Raw genomic sequence first — 19,418 nt, 5'->3', positions numbered from 1 at the left:
AATGAGAGTGATTGAGAGACAGTGAATGAATGAGAGTGATTGAGAGACAGTGAATGAATGAGAGTGATTGAGAGACAGTGAATGAATGACAGTGATTGAGAGACAGTGAATGAATGAGAGTGATTGAGAGACAGTGAATGAATGACAGTGATTGAGAGACAGTGAATGAATGAGAGTGAATGAGAGACAGTGAATGATTGAGAGACAGTGAATGAATGACAGTGATTGAGAGACAGTGAATGAATGAGAGTGAATGAGAGACAGTGAATGATTGAGAGACAGTGAATGAATGACAGTGATTGAGAGACAGTGAATGAATGAGAGTGAATGAGAGACAGTGAATGAATGAGAGTGATTGAGAGACAGTGAATGAATGAGAGTGATTGAGAGACAGTGAATGAATGACAGTGATTGAGAGACAGTGAATGAATGAATGAGAGACAGTGAGTGAGTGAATGAGTGAGTGAATGAATGAGTGAGTGAGTCAGTGAGGAATAAAATGCAAGGATAGTGTGTGGTAAATGAATGTACACTCTAACGGTATTTGAGAAACACTGTTTATATAACCGTGTGTCAAGTATATTCTATTTTGGATAGTTACATATAATTTTTTTGTTACTATTAAACACGATTAAAACAAAAATCAGACTGTTTTCTCATTCAATGATTACTGATCATTTTTTCCCCACACAGAGAGGCGTGAATAAGGCGAGTCCGGCGGTGAAATCTGCTTACAAGATTGTAAGGTTTCTTTCTATATAGTGCAAATTCTGCTTTAAATACTAACCATCAAACGCTTTGCCTAAGACATTAAGACATTGACAAGTCTGTTCTCTAATGCAGCATGCGATTTATTGCACTATACACTGCACTATATTATTACACTATGCTACACAATATTAGTGTTAGTGTTCCGATTCATTTCGTTAGTTATAATTAATTTAGTTGGATTTTCTTTAAATGATGCATTCTGGTGTGTTTTTTTTTCTTCTTCTTCTTAAAGGCAAAAGTTCATGCAAAAAAAGGCTTACGCGGTGTGAAGGACCGGATGAGACTTAAGGTGAGACGTTCACATTTTCAGATTGGAGGGTCCGGTTACTAAGCGAACTCTAGTTTATGAAATCACTTCGTTCGAGAGAATAAATTGAACATGCGCGTCTCTGATGATCGGCGGCCATGTTGTGCTTTCACATGACGTACCTTTTCGATTGTTTTCGCACAGTTGATTGTACTATAATTTTCTCATTTTATTTCTTTCCTGTTGGTGTCTCTTTGATTAGCCACAGTACATGACAAGAAATGATGGGCTGTAGAATGTGTGTGTGTGTGTGCCCCCATGTATGCATGAATTAAGGATTATTGAATGAAGAAAATGTGAATGTTCTGTAGGTTTATGGGATATAAAGTGAATATGCCCTTCACTGTTCAGTTAACACTACAAATTCTTAATCATCTTTTCGATCTCTGATCTCGTCTCCCTTTCTTTGTGTTTCTGCAGGACACTGAGGAGGAAGGTGGTCTGTACTGTACAGGTTCTCCCACCAGCACTAAAAGCCTTTCACCGAGGAGGCTACAGAAGAGAAGGGTGAGCGTAATGTGTTTATATGTATACACATTCTCTCTCACACACACACACACACACACACACACACACAACCAGAGAGTTCTTGAACAGACTATTTGATAAAAGAATCGCCCATTTGTGCACCAGTAATGCTGCATTCGACTCACCTCGGATGTGGGAAGCTGGCGCTGAGAATGGCGTCATTTTCAACCTTCACACGTCTGAGCTACAAAGTGAGGAAAAACCATGGATTCCTCTATGTTCGTCTTTTCTTAGAAACTTTCTAGCCAGGTAACTGCGACGAGTGAGGTATATTTTCTTCCTCGAAACAGCACATCTGTAGATTTAACAAGCGAATATGTCTGTATGTTGACTGATCTAAAGCATGTTCGTGTATATGCAGTATAACTCATTTAATGTAGAAAGTGTGGCTTTGTTTACTTTTGATGCTGTGAGAGGCCATGTGACGTCACATACTGAATGAGGAGGAACTCGTAGCTGAGACGACTACTCCGAGTTCCCGAGTAGGAGTTTCGAGTTGAAAGGCTGGGTTTTTTTGGTTTTTTTTTGGATTTTCCTGGTCGGACGTCAGGCGTTACAAGTCTACTGCTAGTCAGACGTGTGTGAGTGTGTGAGTGTATGTATCTTTGTGTCTGTGTTTGTCAATATTGGTCTCTGTGTGTGTATCTTTGTATGTGTGTGTATCTTAGTGTCTGTGTGTGCATGTATGTGTGTGTATCTTTGTGTCTGTGTGTGCATGTATGTGTGTGTATTTTTGTGTCTGTGTGTGCATGTATGTGTGTGTATCTTTGTGTGTGTGTGCATGTATGTGTGTGTATCTTTGTGTGTGTGTGTCAATATTGGTCTCTGTGTGTGCATGTATGTGTGTGTATCTTTGTGTGTGTGTGTGTGTGCATCTTTGTGTGTGTGTGCATGTATGTGTGTGTATCTTTGTATCTGTGTGTGCATGTATGTGTGTGTATCTTTGTGTCTGTGTGTGTGTGTATCTTTGTGTCTGTGTGTATGTGTGTGTGTGTGTATCTTTGTATCTGTGTGTGCATGTATGTGTGTATTTTTGTGTCTGTGTGCATGTATGTGTGTGTATCTTTGTGTCTGTGTGTGTCAATATTGGTCTGTGTGTGTGTGTGCGAGCACATGTATTTCTGTGTCTGTGTGTGTAGATATTGGTCTCTGTGTTTGTACAGTGATGTGAAAAAATAAGTACATCCCATAGAAATTGTTGGCTTTTTTTTTTTTTTGACATATTTGGACAAGCAAACGTTTGATCCTCTTTGAAACAGTGTCTATTAATGATGTTGATATACCTGACCAAAACCACTAGAAAAATGAGCTTTTTCAATCATTTATTCAACAGAAATTTCAATAGATCTGATATTGTTCTATGGAAAAAGTACATACACACTGGGCCTCAGAAGCTAGTATTGCCCCCTTTAGCAGAAAGAACTTCTTGTAGGTGTTTTGTATGATTGTCCACCAGGCTTGCTGGAATTTTTTTTACTACCCTTCCATGCAATATTCGTTCAGTTGCAAGATGTTTGAGGGTTTTCTTGCATGTACTGCCCGTTTCAAACCCACCCCCCACAACATTTCAATGGGAGTCAAATCCAGGCTTTGACTAGTTGTCCAGTCCCTGAGGCAGCGAAGCAACCCCAAACCATAACATTTCCACCACCATGCTTCACAGTTGGTATGAGGTGCTTCTTCTGAAAAACTGTCTTTGGTCTGTGCCAAACATGTCTGTCCTTACAAATTGGTAGTCGTTTGAAATCTGCGCGATTTATAGATTATTTTCCTTACAGTGGAATGATGTATTTCAAATAATTTGAAGATCTTTTTAAATCCCTTGCCAGGCTCATAGGCATTCACAGTCTCTGTGTCTGGGTGTGTGTCTGGGTGTGTGTCGATACTTGTCTCTTTGTGTCTGCGTGTGTCTGTGTGTAGATATTGGTGTTTGTGAGTATGTTCATATCATTGTGTCTGTATGTGAGTGTCGTGTGTGTCTGTGTGTATGTCTGTGTGTTTTTTCTGGGTGTCTCTGTGTGTGTGTCTGTGTGTGTGTGTGTCTGTGAGTTTTTTCTGGGTGTCTCTGTGTGTGTGTGTGTGTGTGTGTGTGTGTGTGTCTGTGTGTATGTCTGTGTGTTTTTTCTGGGTGTCTCTGTATGTGTGTCTGTGTGTGTCTGTGAGTTTTTTCTGGGTGTCTCTGTGTGTGTGTGTGTGTGTGTGTGTGTGTGTGTGTGTCTGTGTGTTTTTTCTGAGTGTCTCTGTGTGTATGTCTGTGTGTTTTTTCTGGGTGTCTCTGTGTGTGTGTCTGTGAGTTTTTTCTGGGTGTCTCTGTGTGTGTGTGTGTGTGTGTGTGTGTGTGTGTCTGTGTGTATGTCTGTGTGTTTTTTCTGGGTGTCTCTGTATGTGTGTCTGTGTGTGTGTCTGTGAGTTTTTTCTGGGTGTCTCTGTGTGTGTGTGTGTGTGTGTGTGTGTGTGTGTGTGTGTGTGTGTGTCTGTGTGTTTTTTCTGAGTGTCTCTGTGTGTATGTCTGTGTGTTTTTTCTGCGTGTCTCTGTGTGTATGTCTGTGAGTTTTTTCTGGGTGTCTCTGTGTGTGTGTCTCTGTGTTTGTGTGTGTGTCTGTGTGTATGTCTATGTGTATGTCTGGGTGTCTCTGTGTGTGTGTCTGTGTTTGTGTGTGTGTCTGTGTGTATGTCTGGGTGTCTCTGTGTGTCTCTCTGTGTGTATGTCTGGGTGTCTCTGTGTGTCTCTCTGTGTGTATGTCTGGGTGTCTCTGTGTGTGTGTGTATGTCTGGGTATCTGTGTGTGTGTGTCAATACTGGACTCTTTGTGTTTGCGTGTGTCTGTGTGTAGATATTGGTGTTTGTGAGTATGTTCGTATCATTGTGTCTGTGTGTATGTCTGTGTGTTTTTTCTGGGTGTCCCTGTGTGTGTGTCTCTGTCTTTGTGTGTGTTTGTGTGTGTGTGTGTGTGTGTGTGTGTGTGTGTGTGTGTGTGTGTGTGTGTGTGTGTGTGTGTTTGTGTGTGTGCGTGCATGCACATGTGCGTGTGTGTGAGGCTCAGTGATGTGTTGCCAAGCCCAGGCACCAAATCGGCACAGTAGATGGCCTCAATTCTTACCACTCTTCTTTCACACTCAGGCCACAGGACATCACTGATCAGATTTTATACTGCCAGTATTGAGGGTCAAGGGGTTTAAAATTTTTATTATTGGAATTCTCTCAAGTGCATCTCTTGAAGAAAACAAGAAATTTGCATCAGAAGGCAAATACATAACCTGATGTCTAGACTGTTGGGTGTTGAATGTTTTATCTTTGTGTCATCATTAGGTTTATATTCATGGTAATGATGGTAATATTTACACTGCAGGGGTATAAGACAATGCCATTATCTGTATCTGTTTAGTTCTTTGTATCTGTTTTCATATTCGGATCAAGTTGGTTGAAATGGGCGTGGTCTATACGTGAATTTTTAACCTTTTTTGGTTAAATCTACTACGCAACAGGGATGCTTGAAAAATTCGCAAATTATGATAACTTTATTGAACTGCTGAACCAGATGCCCTGTAGAACTGGCAATCTTTCCACCTTCTATTTAATGTGACTGAGTATGCAGACTGTTATTTAGGCCATCTATTAATATTTTACCAGATTTACTTATTGGGGTTGTTCCATTCAGAAGGATCGGAAAAGTTCACTGGACACACTTTTAAAATCTGCTTTAAAGCTGGAACTCGCTCTGTGTTTCTCAGTGAGTCAAAATCCTTTCAGTGGCATTTCATCATAATGCCTGTAAGATTTTCCAGAAAAAGCATTTCTTTCACTATTGATGGACAACGATCATCTACCATGACACACATATGCACAATGAGCACACAAGTTTTACAATATTTAAAAAATATTGTAAAATGATGGTTTTATTTTGGAACTCAATAAGACAGCGTTTAGCGCTGGCTAAAACCAAATACTAGTAATCTCCTATTAGTATCATGTTAATAAACGTTTATTTCCCGTGATCAGGGTTGCCAGGTTCCCCTTATAATGTCTGTTAACTGCAGATATATACCACATATCATAAATGTACATCACTGTTAACTTGTTTCCCCTCCAAAAGACATTGGTGATGATTTTTTTTTTCTGAGAACATTTTCAAGCCTTTTTTTGTTGTTGTTGTTTTTGAGATCGAGTTGGATTTTTGATTTTGTTGAAACCTGGCAACCTTGCTCTCAAACTTCAGCAAGCTGGTCTTTACTGCTCAATATTAAAAAAAAAAAAAAAAAAAAAAGTTGCACATCTTTTTATTTTATTTCATGTTTTTTATCACAGTCCCGATGCACAGACATATTCTAAAGCTTTATGGCAAGTTTCTTGCAACACAAAGAAACAAACAAAAACCCAACAACAACAAAAGAAAACCCACAAACACACACTACATTTATTGTTCATTTTTGTATTAATTTAGGACACAATATCTCTTCAATGGATGTGTATTCACCATATTTAAGCTTAGAAAATACCAAAAAAATCATAAAAATAAACACGTAGGTGACATTGAATAAATGCAATTAAATGTTCTACCTACAGTGCCCTCCACTAATATTGGCACCCTTGGTAAATATGAGCAAAGAAGGCTGTGAAAAATGATCTTTATTGTTTAACCTTTTGATCTTTTGTTTAAAAAATTCACAAACATACCAAACAATTTTACCTCCCTTTGCCAAGATAACAGTTCTGAGTCTTCTCCTATAATGCCTGATGATGTTGGAGAATACATGGCAAGGGATCTGAGACCGTTCCTCCATACAGAATCTCTCCAGATCCTTCACATTTCGAGGTCCACGCTGGTGGAGTCTCCTCTTCAGTTCACCCCACAGGTTTTCTATGGGGTTCAGGTCAGGAGACTGGGATGGCCAGGGCAGGACCTTGGTTTTGTGGTCAGTAAACCATTTTTGTGTTGATTTTGATGTATATTTTGGATCATTGTCCTGCTGGAAGATCCAACCACGGCCCATTTGAAGCTTTCTGGCAGAGGCAGTCAGGATTTCATTTAATATCTGTTGATATTTGATAGAGTCCATGATGCCATGTATATCTAACAAAATGTCCAGGTCCTCTGCCAGAAAAACAGCCCCAAAACATTAAAGATCCACCAGCATATTTAACCGTGGGCATGAGGTACTTTTCCATATGGCTACCTCTCTGTGTGCTCCAAAACCACCTCTGGTGTTTATTACCAAAAAGCTCTATTTTGGTTTCATCTGACCATAGAACCCGATCCCATTTGAAGTTCCAGTAGTGTCTGGCAAACTGAAGATGCTCGAGTTTGTTTTTGGAGGAGAGTAGAGGCTTTTTTTATTGAAACCCTTCCAAACACCTTGTGGTGATGTAGGTGACTTCGGATTGTAGTTTTGAAGACTTTCTGACCCCAAGACACAACTAACTTCTGCAATTCTCCAGGTGTGATCCTTGGAGATTCTTGTCCACTCGAACCATCCTCTTCACAGAGCGTTGAGACGATATAGACACACGTCCAATTCCAGGTTGATTCATAACATTTCCAGTTGACTGGAACTTCTTAATTATTGCCCTGATGGTGGAAATGGGCATTTTCAATGCTTGTGCTATTTTATTATAACCACTTCCCATTGTGTGAAGCTCAACAACCTTTTGCAGCACATCACAGCTATATTCCTTGGTCTTACCCATTGTTATGAATGACTAAGGGAATTTGGCCTGTGTGTTACCTCACATTTATACCTCTGTGAAACAGGAAGTCATGGTTGAACAATTTCCTGTTCCTAATCACCCAGGTGTACAATTTTTTTTTTTTTTTTTTTTAAATATCAGTGGGAATATACTACAAATATATTTTTCTCATATGAATTCATAGGGGTTCCAATAATTGTTGCACACCTATATTTAAAAGAAAGAAAGAAAGAAAAAGATATATATATTTGATAAACCTGTGCTGTGTTTATCAAATCAGAGTACTCTTGTGAATTTTTTTAACAAAAGATCAAATGGTTAAACAATAAAGACAGCCTTTTTTGCCCATATTTATATTTCATCATTCTATTACTTAAAGCACTTTCTGGAAGGTATCACTATATAAACTGGTTTTTAAAAAATCTAGGTCAGATTAAATAACCCTCAGTGTCTGTGATTTAAAACTGAGGAATGGGGCTGTGGCACATTTGCAATTGATTTTCCAAGTAGTTCTCTTCATTTTTGCCCATGTAGAGTCCCTTACTTCAAGTTCGTGAAAAACTAAAATACAGTCCAAAAATGAGGATTTTTTTTTTTAAATTCAGGTTCTTCTATGGTATCATTAAAAATGGCAAATAACTTCTCCTTTTTGTGCAGAGCTTTTGGAGGCACGTCTTTACGTATCCAATTATGATACAGAGACACTATTGCCAATTGCCAAAAAAAAAACCTGGCCCTATGATTATTAATACCAGGTAGGGAACTGCTATATCTTTCTCTTAAACTGTCATATGGACTCGTGGGTTGATGATTCCATGACTCCATCTTTGCTTATGCTGACAAAAAAAAAAAAAAAGAGTGCTCAGACCGGGGCCAGACCTTAAACTCAAGCTCACCTCATCTGATCACTGACTATTCTTTCACCCTTTTAATTAGCTTGGTCATTTGTTGTGTCGTGTGTGCGTGTGTGTGTGTGTGCGTGTGTGTGGTGGGTGGGTGGGTGGTTGAGTGAACCTGGGGGGTAGGTGTGGGTATTGAATAAGCAGTACAAAAAGGTGTAGAGCCAGAGGTCTTCCAATTAGGGCCTTTCAGAGAGAGACCTGACCCCCTGCCACCCTCATCCTTCCTCGCTCAGCTCTACAGTAACGGGGCCCTCGGGACTTTACACCCCCACACAAAGGATGTCATATCCGGCACTGCAAGTGTGTTCTTGTGTATAACGCTGTGGTGTTGACACAAAGGCCCTCAGCACGATCAATGGCTAAATCAATCAGCAGTGCAGTTCAGTCATCATTATCTTCAAAGAAAGTCAACACTATGACCGGATGAAGTGTTTTGTATGTCTAATACATCTTCCAGTACAGCAATGGCGCTGTTTACAAAGGAAACCTGTAATTACTCAATTTTGCCTTGATTCACCTTTTAATAGTTGTCTCTTTAGTTTCTTACATTCTGTTTGCATCACATAGCTACAGAAGTATTCCAATGGGAAGATCTGCCTGCATGTATTATAAGCAAGACATCCTGCGTTTTCCTAGTTAATGTGGTCAGCAGGAATGAATAACCTTAGCATGATGAATTGCTGGGACTGCTGAAGGAGGTGAAATGAAGGTTTCCTGGCCGAGCCTGTGGATGGCATTCTGGGTGTCTGTGGCATGGCCTGGAGCCCTGTGAAGCTGATTGCTGCTCATCTGCATGGTCCTGCTTCTCTTGAGTGAAATGTTTGTGTATGTGTATGCGAGTGCGATGGCTATGAATATGGCACACAGCCTATGGGGAAGGAGTACACACACACACACACACACACACGTATAAAACCACACACACTGGATGAGAAGGGCAGATGTATCCCCCTCAGCCAAAGCCAGTTGAGCAGCTCTGCATATGAAAGAAAGCCCTGCTCAAGTAGTGTATAATTCATAGATGTCTCTGCTTGCAGCTCCTAGGCCTCCAGCTTCATTTCCATACTGCTTTATGCAGTGACCAGATCATAGGAGTGCTGTTACGGTTTAATGTGTCCGATGATACTGTCCTCCTCTTCGAACTTCTTTTTAAAAAAGAGACATGTTTGATCTGCAGCACATCTTCAACAAATCCATATTCAAACCTTGAACAGAAGTTTTAATTGTTCATGCTCTGTCTGATCTGTTTTAAATATACATATGAGATTTTGAAATCTCAAATCAACTGTCTTTTTATTTTTTTATTTTTTCTCCCTGCTGATGAATTTTGTATTAACCAACAATTTAGAGTGACTCCTCTTCATCAGCCTTTTATTCCAAATTTATCTTTCATGCTATCCGATTCATATTTTTGTGGTTGCATGTGCCTCTGTGTGCTTGTGAGAACGCACTGTGACTCATTGTGAGTCTGGAGGACTGCCAGAGTTGGGACAGATTTGTTGGTTGTCAGAAAACATCGACATACAAATCGAGAAAGAGCTCTTGGCTACTGGGCAGCTTCATGTGACCTGAGGAGCAAACAGCACATCTGCATGGCTATGGTGTGATGGATGCACTGTTTTTTTAATGGCTGGCAGAATTTAGCCCCTTAGGATGGGAATATTGTTTCAGTCGTAACCAAACTGCCATCTACTGGGTGCTTCCAACACACACACACACACACAGACAGACAGACAAGGAAGGCTGGCTTTTAAAAAATGTGATGGGCCAAAACGCCTCCCTCTGATATTCTTGAAGGCGTCTTTCAGCATAAGCCAGTCAAAGGTTTGGCTGCGGCATGGGCTCTAAAGGCACTGAGAGAGTTTGTTTGTGTTTTCCAGGCATGCCTTCCAAGCCTGCCAAGCGAATGAGATCAGCGGACTGTCTAAAATCGGCATGTGAAACACATAACACGATCCGTGCTATCATCCAGTATAAAAGGAACAGGCGGAATTGCAAAGCCCTGCAACGTAGCCTATAGAAATTATCCACTGATGAAGATAACTGCTATTGACATAATGATGATTTATTAGTAGAATATTCTAGACTTCAAGCTTCATTGTCAGAACAGTCCTCTAAATGCAGAGAAATGGAAACGATGTGCATTCTGACACTCACAATGCGCCGTTAAACCATTGACCATTGTGCGATTTTGCAGTCTACAATTGAAGAAACTCAAGAGTGGGAAGACTTCGTTTGTGTGACTATCTGTGCATTAGTCAGACTCGGCACAGCTCCGTTTCCCAACAGCCTGAGTGAACCTGAACGAGCAGTTACATATGCAGACACCAAGCTGTGGCAGCTCAATATGTCCTTTCTGATTTAGTGCATATATAACAAAGTCAAATAGGCACATGCTCATGCCTTCTTTTGTTTTAACCACCAAACTAGTGGTTTTGGCCAGGCTGAGTCTGATTGCTTAAACCATTTTATTCTTTTATTTCACATGCTGTGTCTTTTCTTGGCCTCTTTCAAATGTACTGCATATAACCATGGAAAATATGAAAGGCAAAATGAGCAAGTATTATTTGTAAGCTTTATTTTTTGCATCATTGTCCATGTCGTTGGTTTAGTGAGGCAGTATGTTTAAGGAGAGATTGCATGAGTCAGTGACTTGTGACTTTCTCAAATGTCATAAACCACCTTTTTTTTTTTTTTCCAAAAGAATTGCACAATCATAGTAGGATAGTATATGAAAACAAATTAGCACAATTCAGCAGAATTCAGTATCATGGTGCGGTTTTTTCTGGTATGTGTGAGTCTGATAGGAAATGATTGTCTATCATGTGTGTATTAACCTCTCCATGTGTAGGGAGGTGTAGAGATATGTGTCTGACTCATGTTGCTGTTCTATGAAGAGAAGGCATTGACACCAGTGTACTCAACTTGTACACAACAAAATCCTGCTACATAAACTAACAATGAATGAATGCATTGCAAAATACCAAAAAAAAAAAAAAAAAAAAAAAGACGTTACAGGCACAGACGTTGCCTCAGTGGGTCTAAGGCAGTTCTAAAAGTTTTTTGTCCATCAAGGATAGACTGACAGCCTTCTAAAGCAATGCTGGACAACAGCACTGCACTGAGTGGTTGAATTGCAAATTTGTGTAAGTGTTTTTAATTACAGATTTCCAAGGGGCACTGAGACCTTGGTTTAAGATCCAGGTTAAGGTTCTGCAGTTTTGAAGATCATTCAATAATTTTGCCATCGCTCATAAACACTCTGCAAATGAATGTCACTGTTTCGCAGGTGCACCAAGTCAATTCACTCCAGGCCAGAGTGGCTCACAGTCCAAATTTACAGCCCTGGCAAGAATCCTTTAAAGCCTTTTGGAGAATTCAAGGTCTAAACTTCCCTGTAATCACTTTCATTATAGCTCCCAGCTACCAGTGAACAGGGTAATCAGAGCCCAACATGTGTTCCTGTTTATTCAAAGGGTCTTAAGTGGCAGTCACACACGCTTCCTATATATTTTTTTCTTCTCCTTTTGTTCTTATTTTAATTTAATTTTATTTTTTTTGCAGAAGGTGCTGATTAACCATTTTGGAAGGCTTATAGACCGCACGTCCACTTGACCTCTGTGACTGCTGCCTATGCACTTTAAATGAGATGAATTGGTGGATTGGCCATCGTCTGGTCAAAGCCAATCAAATTTGTGAACCATTTCCCCCCACATCCCACATCTGTCAAGGACCGTGTTTCCTGTCTCCTAGCATGGACACTGTAAATGACCTCAAGTTTAGCAGTCTGCTTTGATAATGTGGCAAGCAGCCGTTTATGGGCTGTGTTTGTGACTGTTCATAGATACGTGTGTGCGTGTGTGTGCGCGCGCGCGCATGTGTCGCGGAACGCTATTTAATGACGGTCCGCCAAGCCTGGAGCCACAGCATGGGGCCATGCCCTATAATTCTTCACTTCTTTAATTTGCCAATTAAAAGTGTTGCACAGGTGTGTTACAAAGCTCAGGGATTAGCATTCTGAGTGGGCTGCACTGGACTGATGAATTAATGTTGTCTCTTTGTAAGAACTGGTGGAAAATAGACACGTAATGGCCGTAAGCTGGATGCTGAGCAAATTTGGGCTCAATAGTTCTTCTCCTAATGGTTGCATTAAAAAAAAATAATAAATCTTTTTTTTTTTTTTCTTTTTCAGTACCAGAATCAAAATTCCCATAAGTATACCGACTTTCCGGACTATCCCATTGACACGGAAGATGAACTGGACACAGCTAGCAAGTAAGGGCCTGAGTTGAGCCAATCATCATTATGACAGTCAACTGTTACTTGTACACACACAGACACACACACACACACATATATATATATATATATATATATATATATGTATGTATAATTCTCTATAAATATCCCCTGTGAATTTGGTGAACTGGCTGGCCTCCAGCAGTGTATTAACACTTTAAAATGTCCTTCAGCTATAGCAATACTGCCATCTAGTGTTCATCATTTCTCTCACATTGACATCTACTCTACTGAAGCTTTGTATCTTTCCTGATTTGTGTGTGCTTGGCTATAGAATCTCCTCAGAGGACAGTGGGGAGATGCCATTCTACATGGAGGACAGTGATGACTCGTGCGAGTTGGACCATGAGGCAGGACAGACAGGCCAAATGAATTTGCTGGAAGAGATCCTAGATTCACTGAGCACCACTACGTTAGATCATGGCTCAAGACTCTCCTCAGCCAAGAGCCTTGATTTCTTCAGGTCCATGGATGAGATCGACTGCAGTACCACGGTGAGGCAAGCTTGTTTCGGTGTTCTTGGAATTCTTTCATGTGTTTCCCTAATGTCATACCTTGCGTTCTTTTTACCCTCTGAACAAATGCATATATACAAAAAAGTTCAACATTGACAAATTGTATGGTATATCCATTTGCTTTAGAATGTGTCTCTAGGTAAGACCAGTCCAGTTCAGGCTGGTGAAGTGGGCACGTCCACTAGTGGAGATCAGAGTGGCTGGAACATGGGGCAGGATGACAGCGCCATCAATGGCAAGCACCTCCCTCCTTCTCCTCGTCGCCAATGCAGCACTCGCTCGCTGCCAGCAACTTCTACCAAACCCTGCGAGACCCTTGCAGACACGAGGAATTCTCTCACGGAGCCTCCCACTCAGCCCTTGGCATTTGAAATAGGCAAGAGCGCCAGCCCTCCTGTCCAGCTAGAGCTTCCCTCGGACCTGAAACTGAGCCCAGAGACAGAGGGCTGCAGTGGCCTGAGGAGGAAAGTCCTATCCAGAGAGACTCTGAGGCACTACCAGGAGCTTTCACAACATGGAGGAAGTAATAGGCAGTCCTCACTTCTTATTCCTTGGGAGAAAGAGAACAAAGGCAACAGAGAAGAGATGGTCCAAGAGGAGGCCGTGGTGCAGGAAAAAGGCTTGCTGGAGGAAATTGAGTGTCGCCTCAGTGCAGCACTGAACTCTAACTTGTAACTCAGGCCAGTCCACAACAGTACTGTACAGTACACGATTGGACAAAAGCTGAGAATGTGAGCCTCCTTCTTCCTTTCCTACATGTACACAATTCTCTTTCTGAATCAGAGCTACTTTTTGCATCATTTACTGAGTTTTATCTGTGCATACTTGTAGTTACTTTAAGAATGGTTTGATTAATGGGTGTTGGTATGGTTGTTTGGTGAAATGATTAGTGTATCGTAGGTGATTCCAAGGAGCAGCACAGCAGCAGGTTGCATTGCTGTCTCACAGCACCAGGATCCATGGTTCGACCCGGAGCTCAGGTTGCTGTCTGTGTGTTACGCATGTTCTCTCTGTGTGTTTGTGGGTTTCTTCTGAGTGCTACAGCTTCCTCCAACCTCTTGAAAACATGCCAGTAGCTGGATTGGTTAAGATCAATTGCTCCTTGGTGTAAATAAGTGTGCCAATGTGTGTTTGTGTGTGTGCTCACAGTCCCCAGTAATGGACTGGGCTCCCATCTAGGGTGTATTACATGCCTTATGCCCAGTGTTCCTGGGACAGGCATCGGATCAGCCGTGCCCCTGACCAGGAAACAACGCTTACTGAAAATGAGTGAGGTGATTCCAAGCCAGTAATTTGCACTTCTAAACAGGTACATAAGTTGATCACTGTAACTCTAAATTTTTAGAGAACAAGGTTCTGTCCAAATTAATATATTTTTACTAAAGACTATTTTTTGAACAAAACAGTATGCCTTAAACGTATTTCTGATTTGCTTCTGGTACTATGCAGTGTTCTTTAACCATGAATCTGGACTCATGCTACCTTAGATGTCTGAAGCTGTAAGTCATTCTTAATTTTTTTTTTGTGTGGTGTACATGTATACCTCAGAAAGAACAGCATGTTTTGTTACAATGTAGGTAATGCTTCTTTTCCCAAGACTCTTCTCAGGTTAGTGTTTTCTTTAGTTATAGTGTTTATATGGTGAACTTGGGCGTTTCTGTACAGTAGATGCTATGCAGCATTGTTTTTTTTTTTGTTTGTTTGTTTATTTTTTTGTGTTTTCATTTACGACACTTGCCTCTAAAGGACATGTCAACCGAGCTGTAGGTGAACACATGGGTATGGTTTGTGAAAACAGGATCCTGGTTTCTTCGTTACTGTAGCCACAAAGTGTTTTAATACAAGTATGCTGAATCTTGGAGTGCTTGATGGAAATGGAAAATATGGGCAGTTCTAGCGCAAAAAAAAAAAAAAAAAAAAACTTCATTTTTGTTCACGTTATACAATTAGACAATATATTATTAACCCCCTCCCAGAAGGTTTAGATATTGTATTTCAAGTGTTCAGTTTCAATTCAATTCAGTCACAATTCACATTCAGCTTCGACTTGTCCAGCACGAAGGGCATGATTCGTTTGGGCTGATGTGTTAAGCATCTTATGTGTGGTGATTTATTCCATTTATCAATCTATCAGACATTTTAAAAGCTAACCTCACCCCATAGTGTGTGTGTGTGTGTGTGTGTGTGTGTGTGTTGCTTATGTGGTGGTACAAAACATTCCATGTGTTATCAGTATGACTTTTTTCTGTATGGTCAAGTTGTCATGGCTTTAAGGTATTTATCAGGTATTTAAACAGAAAGCCCTGTGTCTTGTTCGGAGTCATTTTAATTTTTAAATAATGATGTATTCTGCTATATTATGACCCTGTTCAAAGTGGTATTACTTAACCAAACAAGTGGGCCTCATTGATCAAACTTTTAGTAAAGTTGTGTTTAAATGTTTGTGTAAACCAATCCAGACAACGTTTTTTACAACGTTTTTGGAAGCGCTGATTTTCTTCGTACTTGCATGTGTATGTTGATGAGTGCCAATCACCTGTAAATTACCAAGCGTGTCCCCGACACATCTTATTTGCATGTAGTGACACCCACAAATACTCCATAAAAGTTCCATGTGCACAGACAGCTGGCAGCAGTAAATAAACGATCAGGGTAAAGCCTGAATAACAGGTGGACGTTATTTTGACTCACTTCTATGCCAATAAAAATATGTAATAATATCAATAATATTGATCTTGAATCTTGAAAATAATCAAAATATTCTGTCAGCTGTGGGATTTGTTCAAGTCTTACGGCTATGTGCAGACAGACTGGCCCGTTTTTTGTTTATACGGTGCCATTTCTTTTGTCATAATTAAATGACATTTGTTTGGTTTAATTTATGGACTCACTTTTTTTTTTTTTACATTTATTTATAAGCATTAATTATTGCCAATAATATAAAGCGACTGGATTTCACAAAATGCTCTCGATGGTACTCTCAGTCCGTGACCTAGTGAATTAGTGTGAGGATGTGTTTTTGATAGAGACTAGAGATGCACCGATACTAAATTTCTCAGCCGATACGGATAACCAATTATTCAGAGTGACATCGGCCGATACCGATAGTTCTGCCTTTTATGCCTTCTTTTAAATTAATAATGATTCATTTAAAAGAATTCCGTAAGAAATTCTAATAAAAACTTTATTCTCTCCATTTCAACAGGTTGTTTGACAGTAACTGGTCTCATCAACACAAAACACATTAATTAACATTAACACATGAACTCAATTCTGAAGATTAAAGTAAGATTTCTTAACTTATTGAATGTTATTAATTCATATTAACAGAATTAAGTGACTGAATTGTAAAAAAAAATCTGCTGTTAGTCTCACATTCACTCTCCACAAACAAAAGCATTTCCACTTCATCATTAACATCAAACTGGTCGTATATAATATAAACTCTTTTATATATATATATATATATATATATATATATATATATATATATATATATATATATATATATATATACATACATTCTTTAACTTTAATTCAGCGTGAGGGCGAGTCGGCAGCGGGGGGGCGGGGATTGACGTGACGCTGAAACTTCTGCGTCGTAATATTGACTTCCAGTTTAAAGTTTTAGCAGTGCAGAGATTACAAAATGCAGTTTTATCGTCATTCTACACAAGAGACGACATCTTTACACACAGCACGAAATCCATGTGTTTCCCCCGCCCTCTTTTGATTGGCAGGATATAATCGGCCCTAGTCATCGGATGTTTTCAAACATCGGTGCATCTCTAATAGAGACTCCAAAGCTCTTCTATAAGTTGTTCTGAAAAATTAAAAAGGTGTTGCGACTGTCAACACACGACGAAGGGCGTCTGCTAAATGCTAACTGTAATAAACAATAAGCAGTTTAAACGTAACAGTATATTTCATATATAAAAGTGCAGTTTTTTATGCAAATTATATGATCTGAAGTCAGTGGAGTCGAGGTTTACATTAGTTAGTCTTCTTATGCACAAATCTACACACTCAGGAGCACAAGTAGGATATAAACATTTTTCTAAAATTACAGGACTTTCTTGAATACCAAATTTCTTGTGTAAACACTCATACAAACAATTTCTGAATAAATACGTTCATATCCAGCTTGATAAATGAGGCCCGATGTCTTTTCAAGGCTTTTGGATACTTTACAATGTCCTTGCCTGTTGGTCCAAAACTACCAAGCAGAATTTCTGAATTATACGTTTTAAATTACATGACAGCATGAGGCTGTTGTAATTGTAAATAAAAATTATGATTAAGTTTAATTTCAATTTAAATTAAATAATACAATATAAAGCTCACACATAATTGTAATCTATAATGCACAAACAAGTATTATTATTATTATTATTATTATTATTATTATTATTATTATTATTATTATTTATTAATTAATTATTATTCGTTTGTGCACATTATTGGTACTGAAAAATCAAAGTTCAGTAATATTTAATAATGTAAGTGTCAAATATAGTAGCATTACGTTAGGTACTATATTTTTATGTTCTATTTGAAACGTTCTCCCTTGTAAAACATCCTGGGGTTGTCATTACCTGAGCATAAATGTTGTTACTGAATAAGGAAACCAAACTTTCTTGTGCCAGGTTTCAGTATTCTTTAAAAATATATATATATATATATTTATTTTTTTTTTACTAGACAGTTTTGTTGCTTAATTTTCATCTTTCAATGCAATATGGATGTGCCTTAAGTAAATGCTCAAGGAGTAGGTTCATCAAGTCCCTCCCAACCACACACAATTTGCCTAATTGATAGTCACATGGTATTTAATGAATTTATTAGGAATGACAGAGGCTCTGTTATATTATGGGGTTGTTTTGCTGTGTGGATTTTTTCCTGTGGGAACATTTTGCTGGCTGTGTTTTGGTCCACTTGTTCCCTTCTATCCTGATGGGCGTGGTCTCTTCCAGTATGATTGCGCCCCCATCTACAGGACATGAACTCTCACAGAGTGGGTTGATGAGTGTGAACATGATCAGTCATATAATATGGTCTTCACAGTCAACAGATCTCACCACAATTAAACACTGATGTAAGATTCTTGGAACAAAGTGTTAGACAGTGCTCTTATCATAACCACCATCATCAAAGTATGACCTGAGGAAAAATCCTTTAGAAGAATGGTGTCCATCTGTCCAGTACAGTACCAGAAAGGTGTAGAATCTAAAGCAAAAGTGAATTGAAGCTATTCTGGTGGCTGGCTTTAACACTTTGTTGGTTTTTCCTTTAAATTCCTTTCATTTTAATTCACCCATCTGTATCTGAATGAACGGATGAATGTTATTTTTTCATTTGTATTGTTATTTGTAGTCAATCAGTTAAATAACTAAGTGTCTCAATTCTGCATTTAAAAGGTATTTCACTGCATACCACTAAGATGGTGTTTAAAAAGACAAAAGATGTGTTTTCTTTAACATATTCCCATTTCCTTTCCTCTATCCTAACCATTTATTTCATCATTCATTTCCTTGTTATTGTTCTGGTTATTTTTGTTTGTTTTTTTTAACACCACAGAAATGGCCATGTTTTCATGGAACATCATAGCCAAATGGCAAAATTGTAAACGATTTCCTGGTAATTATAAAACACTACTAGACACCAGGTAGATGGCAAATATCTTTTCAAAAGAAACCAGTAACTTCATTTCAACCTTTCATTTCATTTTAGAGGTTTTGATAAAACTGCTGATAAAATCTCAATTAGAAAAGAACCACTGTATTTTAAATACTGTCTTCATACGAGTATGTTCATGCATGATCTTGTCTAAAATATAAAACTTTTTAAATGCATTATTTATTTCTAAAAAATGACCTGTTTCATGAATGTGCTTTATTAAATCAAGAACTATTTTAAGACAACATTCTGCCTCTCGGTGATATTATTTGAATATTTGTTTTGAGTATTTAAAACTTTTGGGATTATTAAATGTATATAAAAATATTGCTTGCTTGGGTTAGTTTTAAGCCCTATTCAGACAGGATTCAATGGGGTACATGGAGTCCTGCCATGTCTGTTTAATTCTCTGTCCTGCTCTAAAAAAAAAATTACAGGCTGAATTACCTTCTTATCAAAATTCAGCGGTCGTCTGATAATTTTAGTCTTGTGTGGATACACGTCTGTGATTTTCTATTCAGATTTTTAAAAAAGGTGCTTGACTGCTGCTACTTGCCCTATTTAGTTTTATAGCATTGTTGCTGCCTGGTCTTTTTCCAATCTTCAGCTGTTTTGGTGTTGAAGTTTCGATGAACCTGTGCTCACTGTGGCCTCAGATTCCTGCTCTTAGCTGACAAGTGGAACCCCATGTAGTCTTTTGCTGTTGTAGCCCATCCTCCTCCAAGTTTGGTGTGC

General features: G+C 39.0%; 1 protein-coding gene across 1 annotated transcript in view; it reads left to right on the top strand.

The window, feature by feature from the left end:
• dennd1b (DENN/MADD domain containing 1B) overlaps nucleotides 1–16,439 on the top strand; it is a 108,491-nt gene extending 92,052 nt beyond the window's left edge. The window contains exons 17-22 of the mRNA XM_053635168.1: nucleotides 694–741; nucleotides 1,004–1,060; nucleotides 1,499–1,585; nucleotides 12,386–12,468; nucleotides 12,767–12,986; nucleotides 13,134–16,439. Of these exons, the coding sequence (XP_053491143.1) occupies nucleotides 694–741; nucleotides 1,004–1,060; nucleotides 1,499–1,585; nucleotides 12,386–12,468; nucleotides 12,767–12,986; nucleotides 13,134–13,682 (1,044 nt within the window). The 3' untranslated portion in view covers nucleotides 13,683–16,439. The remainder of the gene's footprint in view (nucleotides 1–693; nucleotides 742–1,003; nucleotides 1,061–1,498; nucleotides 1,586–12,385; nucleotides 12,469–12,766; nucleotides 12,987–13,133) is intronic.
• Nucleotides 16,440–19,418: the final 2,979 nt, after the last annotated feature.

This window comes from Ictalurus furcatus, chromosome 10, assembly GCF_023375685.1.
Source record: "Ictalurus furcatus strain D&B chromosome 10, Billie_1.0, whole genome shotgun sequence".
In the NCBI taxonomy this organism is placed as follows: domain Eukaryota; kingdom Metazoa; phylum Chordata; class Actinopteri; order Siluriformes; family Ictaluridae; genus Ictalurus; species Ictalurus furcatus.
This window is presented reverse-complemented; position numbering and strand designations above follow the sequence as displayed.